The following is a 12,019-nucleotide window of genomic DNA, read 5'->3' as shown; positions in this document are numbered from 1 at the left end:
AAACTGCAATTCTTAAATGACTGACCTTTCTTCTTCATACGGACATACAACAATACCGAAATAAATACATTTGAAATAAACTCTGAAAGCTCATTTATTAGATTAACTGACAAGATTAAAACTAATGTTATTTTCCCCATTAATTATTAGTTTGAATTTGTTTCAGAAGCATAAGATGTGGTTTCATTTGTAGGAAAACATTTTCGTTTCTCTTATATTGTTAGTGAAAATGTTTTTTTTCTCCACAATTTTATTTATGTATATATTTTTTAGCTTTTGTTGACCTTGCCTCCTACCTCCATGCTGCTCTCCGACTCCTGAATGGTGTCATGCAGCAAACTTTGCAGTCGACTCTCAAAGGTCCTGCTCTCCTCCACCAGAGACTCATCCCTAGCAAAAAAAAAAAAAAAAAGGAAACATTGGATGTGGTTGTTGAATAAGAATTACAAACGTATGGGAGAAAAGAAACTCCCAGTGATGAGCGCATGTCTCATAATTGTATTAGTAACCATTATCCAGATTATCCAGTCAGGATTTGAGTTTCCAGCAAAGCTGTGTGCAGTGGCAACATGCAAGGTGAGCAACTGAAAGAGACACATCTCTGACATCTCTCAAACACACAATGCAAAAAATAAAATAAATAAATTAGAATTCGATAACTTAAAGTTGGTGATGTCGCTAACGTATTCGTAACATTTTACTCAAAAATAGCAGCCATTTTCGGTAAGTAGTGAACTAAAGCATTACTATTTCTAATAGTCTGATTAAAGTTATTATTCAAAGATTGAATGCATTAATTTATGACTAAACAAAACTGGCAAAATATATAATAGAACGTTCATCTTCAGGGAAACTGAAGAGCAATCATTCATGGTCAACTTCACCTCGACATGAATGAGTCCATCGCCTTAACCACTCGGCCACGACAACTTATCTGTTGGTGGGTAGCAGCTGACACTGTCTCACGACTCTCAGGCCAGAAAGCACTTCCCTCATGTGCTGTTAACCTTCCTATGTGTTTCCAAGTACAATGCGTGTTCCCCGACTTGGGGGCGAATGTCTGCTCTGAAAGTTTGGGGTTTCATCAGTGGGCAAAGTAGCAGGCCTGCTGGTGTGTGGAAGAGATTCGGTTGAGAGAAACCACCCAACGATGGAGTAAATTACACAACTCCATTGTCTATTTTGTGCTGACAAATAGTGCAAAGCCTTAGGCAGTTTGTCAAACCCCAAAGGAGGTTCGATCAGGCCCGCAGGATCATTTAAAAGTGAAAAGAAATGCATTAAAAAAACAGAATGAATATTTTGAATAAGATACAATTCACTGAGTATCCGCTAGGGGGCACGTTCTTTTGATCAGAATAGAAGACAACATTGTTTTGATCAGAGAAGAAGACAACAGCAGCCTTAGTCTGTCACTGAGACAGACCCAATACAGCAGACACTATCAAGGATGTGTGAATACTTTATTCTTTACACATTTAATAGCGCTCTCGGTGTAGGCAGGGATTAAATTGAGATTTTATATGCACATGTGTAAATGCTTTAAAAATTCCTTTCTTTATAAATCTCGTTTAATCTTAAAGTTCATGACTATATTTTTCAATACCAATTACTTGTTCAAGTTTGTACAATCGGTGGGATCAGTTGCAATGCATATATGTGAATGATAAAAATAAATTGCACATTTGTCGAAGGAAATCTAATGTGCTTCGGGAAATGTTTTGTAAAAGATACGTTCATTAAATTTCAACATTTTCCTAATGTTCTTGTGCTTCTTTCGATCAAAACAAAGGAAAGACATATTATTTTGGTTATTTATAGCAGAGTATGGTATCATTTTAATGGTCCGGCCCACTTGACATCTGTTGAGGCCGTATGTGGCCCTCAATGTGAAATGAGTTTGACACCCCTGGCCTAAGCTGTCAAATACGGATGACCTGGCATCTGTCCCAATGATACCTAAAATGAAATGGTGGGGAGTGACTTGGGACTTGGTCTGACGGAGTTAAGATTGTATACCTCAACTTGCTGAACCCAAGTAATGAGTAAACTTATTTGAAATTAAGTGGGGACTTGGAGTAACTGTGAACTTCTTTGAAACCTGAAGGTTAAGACTTAAGCCTCAGTCAATACTTGATGATGTGACTGAGTCCCTCCTGTGGGCCATATTGCCCAGCACCCTGGGTGTAGCATGTGACGCAAAACTGGTTAGGACTGCACGACTGTCCGTGTTTTATGTTATGAGTTGTGTTGTTTATGTTTTTTTCTTCTGTCTTCTTTCTACCTACATTCTTGCTGCTGGAGGCTGTAAATTTCCCTAGTGTGGGACAAATAAAGGATATGTTATCTTATCTTATCTTAACTGTTTCGTTAAGCGCTTTGTTACAGTTGCCGCTGTTGTGAAAGCGCTATATAAATCAGCATGTATTGTATTGTATTGTATTGTACTCACAACTGCTGTAAACTGTGTCGGGGGGTCATCAGAGGTGGTACTGAAGAAGGCGTCCGAGATCCATCGGGACTCCCGCTTACTGGGCTTCGCACCTTACTCTACAGGAAGTCATCGTAATTAGTGAGTCAGTTCATTCAGACGAGGTCACCGGTGTGTGAAATGATTCGATGAGCGAGTGTTTGCTCACACAGGCGACTTTGAGGAGATTCCACAGCTCCCTTTGGCGCTTCTCCTGCAGACCCATCAGGACTTGTTCGCTCTCAGCCATTTCCTGCACAACGCCTTCCACCTTCGGCAGCAGCTCCATGACGCGCTGGCGACAAACACCCGTCTTACTGCGAGAAAGAAATTAGCAAAGGGCGTGAGAATGGGCAGCAGGTGTGACAAGCATCGTCTTTCAGATCCACAGAGCACAGGCGTGAAAATTGTTTGTGCCTTACATCGTAAGGCACAAAATTCTACTACAAATATGTCACCTACAAGAACATATATGTGTTGTCGTGGCTGAGTGGTTAAGGCGATGGACTGGAAATGCATTGGAATCTTCCTGCGTAGGTTCAAATCCTGCCGACAACGAGCATCTCTTGGAAAGATGTTTTCACAAATTCTATGATTATCTTTGAGAGAGTCAGCATGTTTTATACTAAATCTAACTTTATTTACTGTTGAGAGGACTTCAACCTAGGTAGGGAGACCCACTGGATTTCTCATCCATCATCTTCATCATTGGGCCACGCCAACATATGTCCTGCAAAATGGCTGTCATTGGCTCTGGACTCGGGGTCAGGGTCAACCGCACGACCCTAAAAATTAAGTATTCTCCGAGAAAAACGTCACCTACAAAAAAGCAACTGTGTTGTCGTGGCTGAGTGGTTAAGGTGATGGACTAGAAATCCATTGGGATCTTCCTGCATAGGTTCGAATCCTGCCGACAACGAGCATATAGTAATTTTATTTTCTGAAATTCTGTGCTTCTCCCCGAAAGAGTCAGTATGTTTTATATCAAATCTCCGAACTGTATTCACTGTCGACAGGACTTCAACCTGGGACGGGAGACCCAACTGGATTTCTCATTCATCATCTTCATCATGGGGCCACGCCAACATATGTGCTGCAAAATGGCTGCCATTGGCTCTGGACTCGGGCACAGGGTCAACCGCACGAACCTAAAAATTAAGTATTCTCCGACAAAAACGTTACCTACAAGAAAGCAACTGCGTTGTCGTGGCCGAGTGGTTAAGGCGATGGACTAGAAATCCATTGGGATCTTCCCGCGTAGGTTCGAATCCTGCCGACAACGAGTACATAGTGGTGTGAATTTTTCTGTGATTGTCTTCGAGAGAGTTACCATGTTTTGTATCAAATCTCCAAACTGTCTTCACTGTCAACAGGACTTCTACCTATGTTGACAGACCCGAGTGCATTTTTTGTCCATCATCCTAATTACGGGGCTACGCCAACATACAGTATGTGCTGCAAATTAGCCGCCATTGTCTCAAAACTCGAGTTCATGGTGAACTGGGTTTGACCCTCAAAATAGAGTATTGCCCGACAAAAATGTCACCTTCAAAAGCTAATGTGTTGTCGTGGCCGAGTGGTTAAGACGATGGACTAGAAATCCATTGGGATCTTCCCGCGTAGGTTCAAATCCTGCCGACAACGAGCATCTCTTGGAAAGATTTTTGCCAAATTCTATGATTCTCTTTGAGAGAGTCAGCATGTTTTATACTAAATCTAACTTTATTTACTGTTGAGAGGACTTCAACCTAGGTAGGGAGACCCAACTGGATTTCTCATCCATCATCTTCATCATGGGGCCACGCCAACATATGTGCTGCAAAATGGCTGTCATTGGCTGTGGACTCGGGCTCAGTCAACCGCACGACCCTAAAAATTAAGTATTCTCCGACAAAAACGTCACCTACAAGAAAGCAACTGTGTTGTCGTGGCCGAGTGGTTAAAGCGATGGACTAGAAATCCATTGGGATCTTCCCGCGTAGGTTCGAATCCTGCCGACAACGAGTACATAGTGGTGTGAATTTTTCTGTGATTGTCTTCGAAAGAGTTACCATGTTTTGAATCAAATCTCCAAACTGTCTTCACTGTCAACAGGACTTCTACCTATGTTGACAGACCCGAGTGCATTTTTTGTCCATCATCCTAATTACGGGGCTACGCCAACATACAGTATGTGCTGCAAATTAGCCGCCATTGTCTCAAAACTCGAGTTCATGGTGAACTGGGTTTGACCCTCAAAATGAAGTATTGCCCGACAAAAATGTCACCTTTAAAAGCTAATGTGTTGTCGTGGCCGAGTGGTTAAGGCGATGGACTTGAAATCCATTGGGATCTTCCCGCGTAGGTTCGAATCCTGACGACAACAAGCATATAGTAATTTTATTTTCTGAAATTCTGTGCTTCTCCGCGAAAGAGTCAGTATGTTTTATATCAAATCTCCGAACTGTATTCACTGTCGACAGGACTTCAACCTGGGACGGGAGACCCAACTGGATTTCTCATTCATCATCTTCATCATGGGGCCACGCCGAACATATGTCCTGCAAAATGGCTGACATTGGCTCTGGACTCGGGCTCAGTCAACCGCACCCTAAAAATTAAGTATTCTCCGACAAAAACGTCACCTACAAGAAAGCAACTGCGTTGTCGTGGCCGAGTGGTTAAGGCGATGGACTAGAAATCCATTGGGATCTTCCCGCGTAGGTTCGAATCCTGCCGACAACGAGTACATAGTGGTGTGAATTTTTCTGTAATTGTCTTCGAGAGAGTTACCATGTTTTGTATCAAATCTCCAAACTGTCTTCACTGTCAACAGGACTTCTACCTATGTTGACAGACCCGAGTGCATTTTTTGTCCATCATCCTGATTACGGGGCTACGCCAACATACAGTATGTGCTGCAAATTAGCCGCCATTGTCTCAAAACTCGAGTTCATGGTGAACTGGGTTTGACCCTCAAAATAGAGTATTGCCCGACAGAAATGTCACCTTCGAAAGCTAATGTGTTCTCGTGGCCGAGTGGTTAAGGCGATGGACTAGAAATCCATTGGGATCTTCCCGCGTAGGTTTGAATCCTGCCGACAACGAGCATCTCTTGGAAAGATGTTTTCCCAAATTCTATGATTCTCTTTGAGAGAGTCAGCATGTTTTATACCAAATCTAACTTTATTTACTGTTGTAGGACTTCAACCTAGGTAGGGAGACCCAACTGGATTTCTCATCCATCATCTTTATCACGGGGCCACGCCAACATATGTCCTGCAAAATGGCTGCCATTGGCTCTGGACTCGGGCACAGGGTCAACCGCACGACCCTAAAAATTAAGTATTCTCCGACAAAAACGTCACCTACAAGAAAGCGAATGTGTTGTCGTGGCCGAGTGGTTAAGGCGATGGACTCGAAATCCATTGGGATCTTCCCGCGTAGGTTTGAATCCTGCCGACAACGAGCATCTCTTGGAAAGATGTTTTCCCAAATTCTATGATTCTCTTTGAGAGAGTCAGCATGTTTTATACTAAATCTAACTTTATTTACTGTTGAGAGGACTTCAACCTAGGTAGGGAGACCCACTGGATTTCTCATCCATCATCTTCATCATTGGGCCACGCCAACATATGTCCTGCAAAATGGCTGCCATTGGCTCTGGACTCGGGCTCAGGGTCAACCGCACGACCCTAAAAATTAAGTATTGTCCGACAAAAACGTCACCTACAAGAGAGTAAATGTGTTGTCGTGGCCGAGTGGTTAAGGCGATGGACTTGAAATCCATTGGGATCTTCCCGCGTAGGTTCGAATCCTGCCGACAACGAGTCCATAGTGGTGTCAATTTTTCTGTAATTGTCTTCGAGAGAGTTACCATGTTTTGTATCAAATCTCCAAACTGTCACGCCAACATACAGTATGTGCTGCAAATTAGCCGCCATTGTCTCAAAACTCGAGTTCGTGGTGAACTGCGTTTGACCCTCAAAATGAAGTATTGCCCGACAAAAATGTCACTTTTAAAAGCTAATGTGTTGTCGTGGCCGAGTGGTTAAGGCGATGGACTTGAAATCCATTGGGATTTTCCCGCGTAGGTTGGAATCCTGCCGACAACGAGTACAAAGTGGTGTGAATTTTTCTGTAATTGTCTTCGAGAGAGTTACTATGTTTTGTATCAAATCTCCAAACTGTCACGCCAACATACAGTATGTGCTGCAAATTAGCCGCCATTGTCTCAAAACTCGAGTTCATGGTCAACTGGGTTTGACCCTCAAAATGAAGTATTGCCCGACAAAAATGTCACATTTAAAAGCTAATGTGTTGTCGTGGCCGAGTGGTTAAGGCGATGGATTTGAAATCCATTGGGATTTTCCCGCGTAGGTTCGAATCCTGCCGACAACGAGTACATAGTGGTGTGAATTTTTCTGTGATTGTCTTCGAGAGAGTTACCATGTTTTGTATCAAATCTCCAAACTGTCTTCACTGTCAACAGGACTTCTACCTAGGTCGTATCAAATCTCCAAACTGTCTTCACTGTCAACAGGACTTCTACCTAGGTCGACAGACCCGAGTGCATTTTTTGTCCATCATCCTAATTACGGGGCTACGCCAACATACAGTATGTGCTGCAAATTAGCCGCCATTGTCTCAAAACTCGAGTTCATGGTGAACTGGGTTTGACCCTCAAAATGAAGTATTGCCCGACAAAAATGTCACCTTCGAAAGCTAATGTGTTGTCGTGGCCGAGTGGTTAAGGCGATGGACTAGAAATCCATTGGGATCTTCCCGCGTAGGTTCGAATCCTGCCGACAACGAGCATCTCTTGGAAAGATTTTTGCCAAATTCTATGATTCTCTTTGAGAGAGTCAGCATGTTTTATACCAAATCTAACTTTATTTACTGTTGTAGGACTTCAACCTAGGTAGGGAGACCCAACTGGATTTCTCATCCATCATCTTTATCACGGGGCCACGCCAACATATGTGCTGCAAAATGGCTGCCATTGGCTCTGGACTCGGGCACAGGGTCAACCGCACGACCCTAAAAATTAAGTATTCTCCGACAAAAACGTCACCTACAAGAAAGCAACTGCGTTGTCGTGGCCGAGTGGTTAAGGCGATGGACTAGAAATCCATTGGGATCTTCCCGCGTAGGTTCGAATCCTGCCGACAACGAGTACATAGTGGTGTGAATTTTTCTGTGATTGTCTTCGAGAGAGTTACCATGTTTTGTATCAAATCTCCAAACTGTCACGCCAACATACAGTATGTGCTGCAAATTAGCCGCCATTGTCTCAAAACTCGAGTTCATGGTCAACTGGGTTTGACCCTCAAAATGAAGTATTGCCCGACAAAAATGTCACATTTAAAAGCTAATGTGTTGTCATGGCCGAGTGGTCAAGGCGATGGATTTGAAATCCATTGGGATTTTCCCGCGTAGGTTCGAATCCTGCCGACAACGAGTACATAGTGGTGTGAATTTTTCTGTGATTGTCTTCGAGAGAGTGACCATGTTTTGTATCAAATCTCCAAACTGTCTTCACTGTCAACAGGACTTCTACCTATGTTGACAGACCCGAGTGCATTTTCTGTCCATCATCCTAATTGCGGGGCTACGCCAACATACAGTATGTGCTGCAAATTAGCGGCCATTGTCTCAAAACTCGAGTTCATGGTGAACTGGGTTTGACCCTCAAAATGAAGTATTGCCCGACAAAAATGTCACCTTTAAAAGCTAATGTGTTGTCGTGGCCGAGTGGTTAAGGCGATGGACTTGAAATCCATTGGGATCTTCCCGCGTAGGTTCGAATCCTGACGACAACAAGCATATAGTAATTTTATTTTCTGAAATTCTGTGCTTCTCCGCGAAAGAGTCAGTATGTTTTATATCAAATCTCCGAACTGTATTCACTGTCGACAGGACTTCAACCTGGGACGGGAGACCCAACTGGATTTCTCATTCATCATCTTCATCATGGGGCCACGCCGAACATATGTCCTGCAAAATGGCTGACATTGGCTCTGGACTCGGGCTCAGTCAACCGCACCCTAAAAATTAAGTATTCTCCGACAAAAACGTCACCTACAAGAAAGCAACTGCGTTGTCGTGGCCGAGTGGTTAAGGCGATGGACTAGAAATCCATTGGGATCTTCCCGCGTAGGTTCGAATCCTGCCGACAATGAGTACATAGTGGTGTGAATTTTTCTGTAATTGTCTTCGAGAGAGTTACCATGTTTTGTATCAAATCTCCAAACTGTCTTCACTGTCAACAGGACTTCTACCTATGTTGACAGACCCGAGTGCATTTTTTGTCCATCATCCTGATTACGGGGCTACGCCAACATACAGTATGTGCTGCAAATTAGCCGCCATTGTCTCAAAACTCGAGTTCATGGTGAACTGGGTTTGACCCTCAAAATAGAGTATTGCCCGACAGAAATGTCACCTTCGAAAGCTAATGTGTTCTCGTGGCCGAGTGGTTAAGGCGATGGACTAGAAATCCATTGGGATCTTCCCGCGTAGGTTTGAATCCTGCCGACAACGAGCATCTCTTGGAAAGATGTTTTCCCAAATTCTATGATTCTCTTTGAGAGAGTCAGCATGTTTTATACCAAATCTAACTTTATTTACTGTTGTAGGACTTCAACCTAGGTAGGGAGACCCAACTGGATTTCTCATCCATCATCTTTATCACGGGGCCACGCCAACATATGTCCTGCAAAATGGCTGCCATTGGCTCTGGACTCGGGCACAGGGTCAACCGCACGACCCTAAAAATTAAGTATTCTCCGACAAAAACGTCACCTACAAGAAAGCGAATGTGTTGTTGTGGCCGAGTGGTTAAGGCGATGGACTCGAAATCCATTGGGATCTACCCGCGTAGGTTTGAATCCTGCCGACAACGAGCATCTCTTGGAAAGATGTTTTCCCAAATTCTATGATTCTCTTTGAGAGAGTCAGCATGTTTTATACTAAATCTAACTTTATTTACTGTTGAGAGGACTTCAACCTAGGTAGGGAGACCCACTGGATTTCTCATCCATCATCTTCATCATTGGGCCACGCCAACATATGTCCTGCAAAATGGCTGCCATTGGCTCTGGACTCGGGCTCAGGGTCAACCGCACGACCCTAAAAATTAAGTATTGTCCGACAAAAACGTCACCTACAAGAGAGTAAATGTGTTGTCGTGGCCGAGTGGTTAAGGCGATGGACTTGAAATCCATTGGGATCTTCCCGCGTAGGTTCGAATCCTGCCGACAACGAGTCCATAGTGGTGTCAATTTTTCTGTAATTGTCTTCGAGAGAGTTACCATGTTTTGTATCAAATCTCCAAACTGTCACGCCAACATACAGTATGTGCTGCAAATTAGCCGCCATTGTCTCAAAACTCGAGTTCGTGGTGAACTGGGTTTGACCCTCAAAATGAAGTATTGCCCGACAAAAATGTCACTTTTAAAAGCTAATGTGTTGTCGTGGCCGAGTGGTTAAGGCGATGGACTTGAAATCCATTGGGATTTTCCCGCGTAGGTTGGAATCCTGCCGACAACGAGTACAAAGTGGTGTGAATTTTTCTGTAATTGTCTTCGAGAGAGTTACTATGTTTTGTATCAAATCTCCAAACTGTCACGCCAACATACAGTATGTGCTGCAAATTAGCCGCCATTGTCTCAAAACTCGAGTTCATGGTCAACTGGGTTTGACCCTCAAAATGAAGTATTGCCCGACAAAAATGTCACATTTAAAAGCTAATGTGTTGTCGTGGCCGAGTGGTTAAGGCGATGGATTTGAAATCCATTGGGATTTTCCCGCGTAGGTTCGAATCCTGCCGACAACGAGTACATAGTGGTGTGAATTTTTCTGTGATTGTCTTCGAGAGAGTTACCATGTTTTGTATCAAATCTCCAAACTGTCTTCACTGTCAACAGGACTTCTACCTAGGTCGTATCAAATCTCCAAACTGTCTTCACTGTCAACAGGACTTCTACCTAGGTCGACAGACCCGAGTGCATTTTTTGTCCATCATCCTAATTACGGGGCTACGCCAACATACAGTATGTGCTGCAAATTAGCCGCCATTGTCTCAAAACTCGAGTTCATGGTGAACTGGGTTTGACCCTCAAAATGAAGTATTGCCCGACAAAAATGTCACCTTCGAAAGCTAATGTGTTGTCGTGGCCGAGTGGTTAAGGCGATGGACTAGAAATCCATTGGGATCTTCCCGCGTAGGTTCGAATCCTGCCGACAACGAGCATCTCTTGGAAAGATTTTTGCCAAATTCTATGATTCTCTTTGAGAGAGTCAGCATGTTTTATACCAAATCTAACTTTATTTACTGTTGTAGGACTTCAACCTAGGTAGGGAGACCCAACTGGATTTCTCATCCATCATCTTTATCACGGGGCCACGCCAACATATGTGCTGCAAAATGGCTGCCATTGGCTCTGGACTCGGGCACAGGGTCAACCGCACGACCCTAAAAATTAAGTATTCTCCGACAAAAACGTCACCTACAAGAAAGCAACTGCGTTGTCGTGGCCGAGTGGTTAAGGCGATGGACTAGAAATCCATTGGGATCTTCCCGCGTAGTTTCGAATCCTGCCGACAACGAGTACATAGTGGTGTGAATTTTTCTGTGATTGTCTTCGAGAGAGTTACCATGTTTTGTATCAAATCTCCAAACTGTCACGCCAACATACAGTATGTGCTGCAAATTAGCCGCCATTGTCTCAAAACTCGAGTTCATGGTCAACTGGTTTTGACCCTCAAAATGAAGTATTGCCCGACAAAAATGTCACATTTAAAAGCTAATGTGTTGTCATGGCCGAGTGGTCAAGGCGATGGATTTGAAATCCATTGGGATTTTCCCGCGTAGGTTCGAATCCTGCCGACAACGAGTACATAGTGGTGTGAATTTTTCTGTGATTGTCTTCGAGAGAGTGACCATGTTTTGTATCAAATCTCCAAACTGTCTTCACTGTCAACAGGACTTCTACCTATGTTGACAGACCCGAGTGCATTTTCTGTCCATCATCCTAATTACGGGGCTACGCCAACATACAGTATGTGCTGCAAATTAGCCGCCATTGTCTCAAAACTCGAGTTCATGGTGAACTGGGTTTGACCCTCAAAATGAAGTATTGCCCGACAAAAATGTCACCTTTAAAAGCTAATGTGTTGTCGTGGCTGAGTGGTTAAGGCGATGGACTTGAAATCCATTGGGATCTTCCTGCGTAGGTTCGAATCCTTCCGACAACGAGCATATAGTAATTTCATTTTCTGAAATTCTGTGCTTCTCCCCCAAAGAGTCAGTATGTTTTATATCAAATCTCCGAACTGTATTCACTGTCGACAGGACTTCAACCTGGGACGGGAGACCCAACTGGATTTCTCATTCATCATCTTCATCATGGGGCCACGCCAACATATGTGCTGCAAAATGGCTGCCATTGGCTCTGGACTCGGGCTCAGGGTCAACCGCACGACCCTAAAAATTAAGTATTCTCCGACAAAAACGTCACCTACAAGAGAGCAAATGTGTTGTCGTGGCCGAGTGGTTAAGGCGATGGA

General features: G+C 43.6%; 1 protein-coding gene and 27 non-coding genes across 29 annotated transcripts in view; 27 read left to right on the top strand and 1 right to left on the bottom strand.

Moving 5' to 3' along the window:
* ikbkb (inhibitor of nuclear factor kappa B kinase subunit beta) overlaps positions 1 to 12,019 on the bottom strand; it is a 68,657-nt gene that overhangs the window by 1,606 nt on the left and 55,032 nt on the right. Inside the window, exons 19-21 of one of the 2 annotated variants that reach the window (XM_052067195.1) lie at positions 2,640 to 2,787; positions 2,453 to 2,550; positions 297 to 390 (exon numbers count right to left, since the gene is read on the bottom strand). In XM_052067195.1, the coding sequence (XP_051923155.1) occupies positions 297 to 390; positions 2,453 to 2,550; positions 2,640 to 2,787 (340 nt within the window). Of the gene's footprint in view, positions 1 to 296; positions 391 to 2,452; positions 2,551 to 2,639; positions 2,788 to 2,994; positions 3,017 to 12,019 lie in introns of those variants that run through there. The other variant, XM_052067197.1, reaches the window with a different exon arrangement.
* Positions 2,947 to 3,028, top strand: trnas-gga (transfer RNA serine (anticodon GGA)). The gene has a single exon. It is a non-coding gene; the product is annotated as a tRNA-Ser (tRNA).
* On the top strand, positions 3,308 to 3,389 carry trnas-aga (transfer RNA serine (anticodon AGA)). The gene has a single exon. It is a non-coding gene; the product is annotated as a tRNA-Ser (tRNA).
* trnas-aga (transfer RNA serine (anticodon AGA)) lies at positions 3,671 to 3,752 on the top strand. The gene has a single exon. It is a non-coding gene; the product is annotated as a tRNA-Ser (tRNA).
* trnas-aga (transfer RNA serine (anticodon AGA)) lies at positions 4,033 to 4,114 on the top strand. Its single transcript has one exon. It is a non-coding gene; the product is annotated as a tRNA-Ser (tRNA).
* trnas-aga (transfer RNA serine (anticodon AGA)) lies at positions 4,392 to 4,473 on the top strand. The gene has a single exon. It is a non-coding gene; the product is annotated as a tRNA-Ser (tRNA).
* Positions 4,754 to 4,835, top strand: trnas-uga (transfer RNA serine (anticodon UGA)). Its single transcript has one exon. It is a non-coding gene; the product is annotated as a tRNA-Ser (tRNA).
* trnas-aga (transfer RNA serine (anticodon AGA)) lies at positions 5,113 to 5,194 on the top strand. The gene has a single exon. It is a non-coding gene; the product is annotated as a tRNA-Ser (tRNA).
* Positions 5,475 to 5,556, top strand: trnas-aga (transfer RNA serine (anticodon AGA)). The gene has a single exon. It is a non-coding gene; the product is annotated as a tRNA-Ser (tRNA).
* trnas-cga (transfer RNA serine (anticodon CGA)) lies at positions 5,836 to 5,917 on the top strand. Its single transcript has one exon. It is a non-coding gene; the product is annotated as a tRNA-Ser (tRNA).
* trnas-uga (transfer RNA serine (anticodon UGA)) lies at positions 6,197 to 6,278 on the top strand. Its single transcript has one exon. It is a non-coding gene; the product is annotated as a tRNA-Ser (tRNA).
* trnas-uga (transfer RNA serine (anticodon UGA)) lies at positions 6,483 to 6,564 on the top strand. Its single transcript has one exon. It is a non-coding gene; the product is annotated as a tRNA-Ser (tRNA).
* trnas-uga (transfer RNA serine (anticodon UGA)) lies at positions 6,769 to 6,850 on the top strand. Its single transcript has one exon. It is a non-coding gene; the product is annotated as a tRNA-Ser (tRNA).
* On the top strand, positions 7,182 to 7,263 carry trnas-aga (transfer RNA serine (anticodon AGA)). Its single transcript has one exon. It is a non-coding gene; the product is annotated as a tRNA-Ser (tRNA).
* Positions 7,542 to 7,623, top strand: trnas-aga (transfer RNA serine (anticodon AGA)). The gene has a single exon. It is a non-coding gene; the product is annotated as a tRNA-Ser (tRNA).
* Positions 7,828 to 7,909, top strand: trnas-uga (transfer RNA serine (anticodon UGA)). The gene has a single exon. It is a non-coding gene; the product is annotated as a tRNA-Ser (tRNA).
* Positions 8,190 to 8,271, top strand: trnas-uga (transfer RNA serine (anticodon UGA)). Its single transcript has one exon. It is a non-coding gene; the product is annotated as a tRNA-Ser (tRNA).
* Positions 8,549 to 8,630, top strand: trnas-aga (transfer RNA serine (anticodon AGA)). Its single transcript has one exon. It is a non-coding gene; the product is annotated as a tRNA-Ser (tRNA).
* trnas-aga (transfer RNA serine (anticodon AGA)) lies at positions 8,911 to 8,992 on the top strand. The gene has a single exon. It is a non-coding gene; the product is annotated as a tRNA-Ser (tRNA).
* On the top strand, positions 9,272 to 9,353 carry trnas-cga (transfer RNA serine (anticodon CGA)). The gene has a single exon. It is a non-coding gene; the product is annotated as a tRNA-Ser (tRNA).
* On the top strand, positions 9,633 to 9,714 carry trnas-uga (transfer RNA serine (anticodon UGA)). Its single transcript has one exon. It is a non-coding gene; the product is annotated as a tRNA-Ser (tRNA).
* Positions 9,919 to 10,000, top strand: trnas-uga (transfer RNA serine (anticodon UGA)). Its single transcript has one exon. It is a non-coding gene; the product is annotated as a tRNA-Ser (tRNA).
* Positions 10,205 to 10,286, top strand: trnas-uga (transfer RNA serine (anticodon UGA)). Its single transcript has one exon. It is a non-coding gene; the product is annotated as a tRNA-Ser (tRNA).
* On the top strand, positions 10,618 to 10,699 carry trnas-aga (transfer RNA serine (anticodon AGA)). The gene has a single exon. It is a non-coding gene; the product is annotated as a tRNA-Ser (tRNA).
* trnas-aga (transfer RNA serine (anticodon AGA)) lies at positions 10,978 to 11,059 on the top strand. The gene has a single exon. It is a non-coding gene; the product is annotated as a tRNA-Ser (tRNA).
* trnas-uga (transfer RNA serine (anticodon UGA)) lies at positions 11,264 to 11,345 on the top strand. The gene has a single exon. It is a non-coding gene; the product is annotated as a tRNA-Ser (tRNA).
* On the top strand, positions 11,626 to 11,707 carry trnas-uga (transfer RNA serine (anticodon UGA)). The gene has a single exon. It is a non-coding gene; the product is annotated as a tRNA-Ser (tRNA).
* The window catches only part of trnas-uga (transfer RNA serine (anticodon UGA)), an 82-nt gene continuing 51 nt past the window's right edge, over positions 11,989 to 12,019 (top strand). Inside the window, exon 1 of the tRNA in view lies at positions 11,989 to 12,019. This exon is cut by the window's right edge and continues 51 nt beyond it. This is a non-coding gene — a tRNA (tRNA-Ser).

The sequence above is a fragment of the Hippocampus zosterae genome, chromosome 6 (assembly GCF_025434085.1).
Source record: "Hippocampus zosterae strain Florida chromosome 6, ASM2543408v3, whole genome shotgun sequence".
NCBI lineage: Eukaryota > Metazoa > Chordata > Actinopteri > Syngnathiformes > Syngnathidae > Hippocampus > Hippocampus zosterae.
Note: the sequence above shows the minus strand (reverse complement) of the source record. Positions and strands in the feature narration are given on the sequence as shown.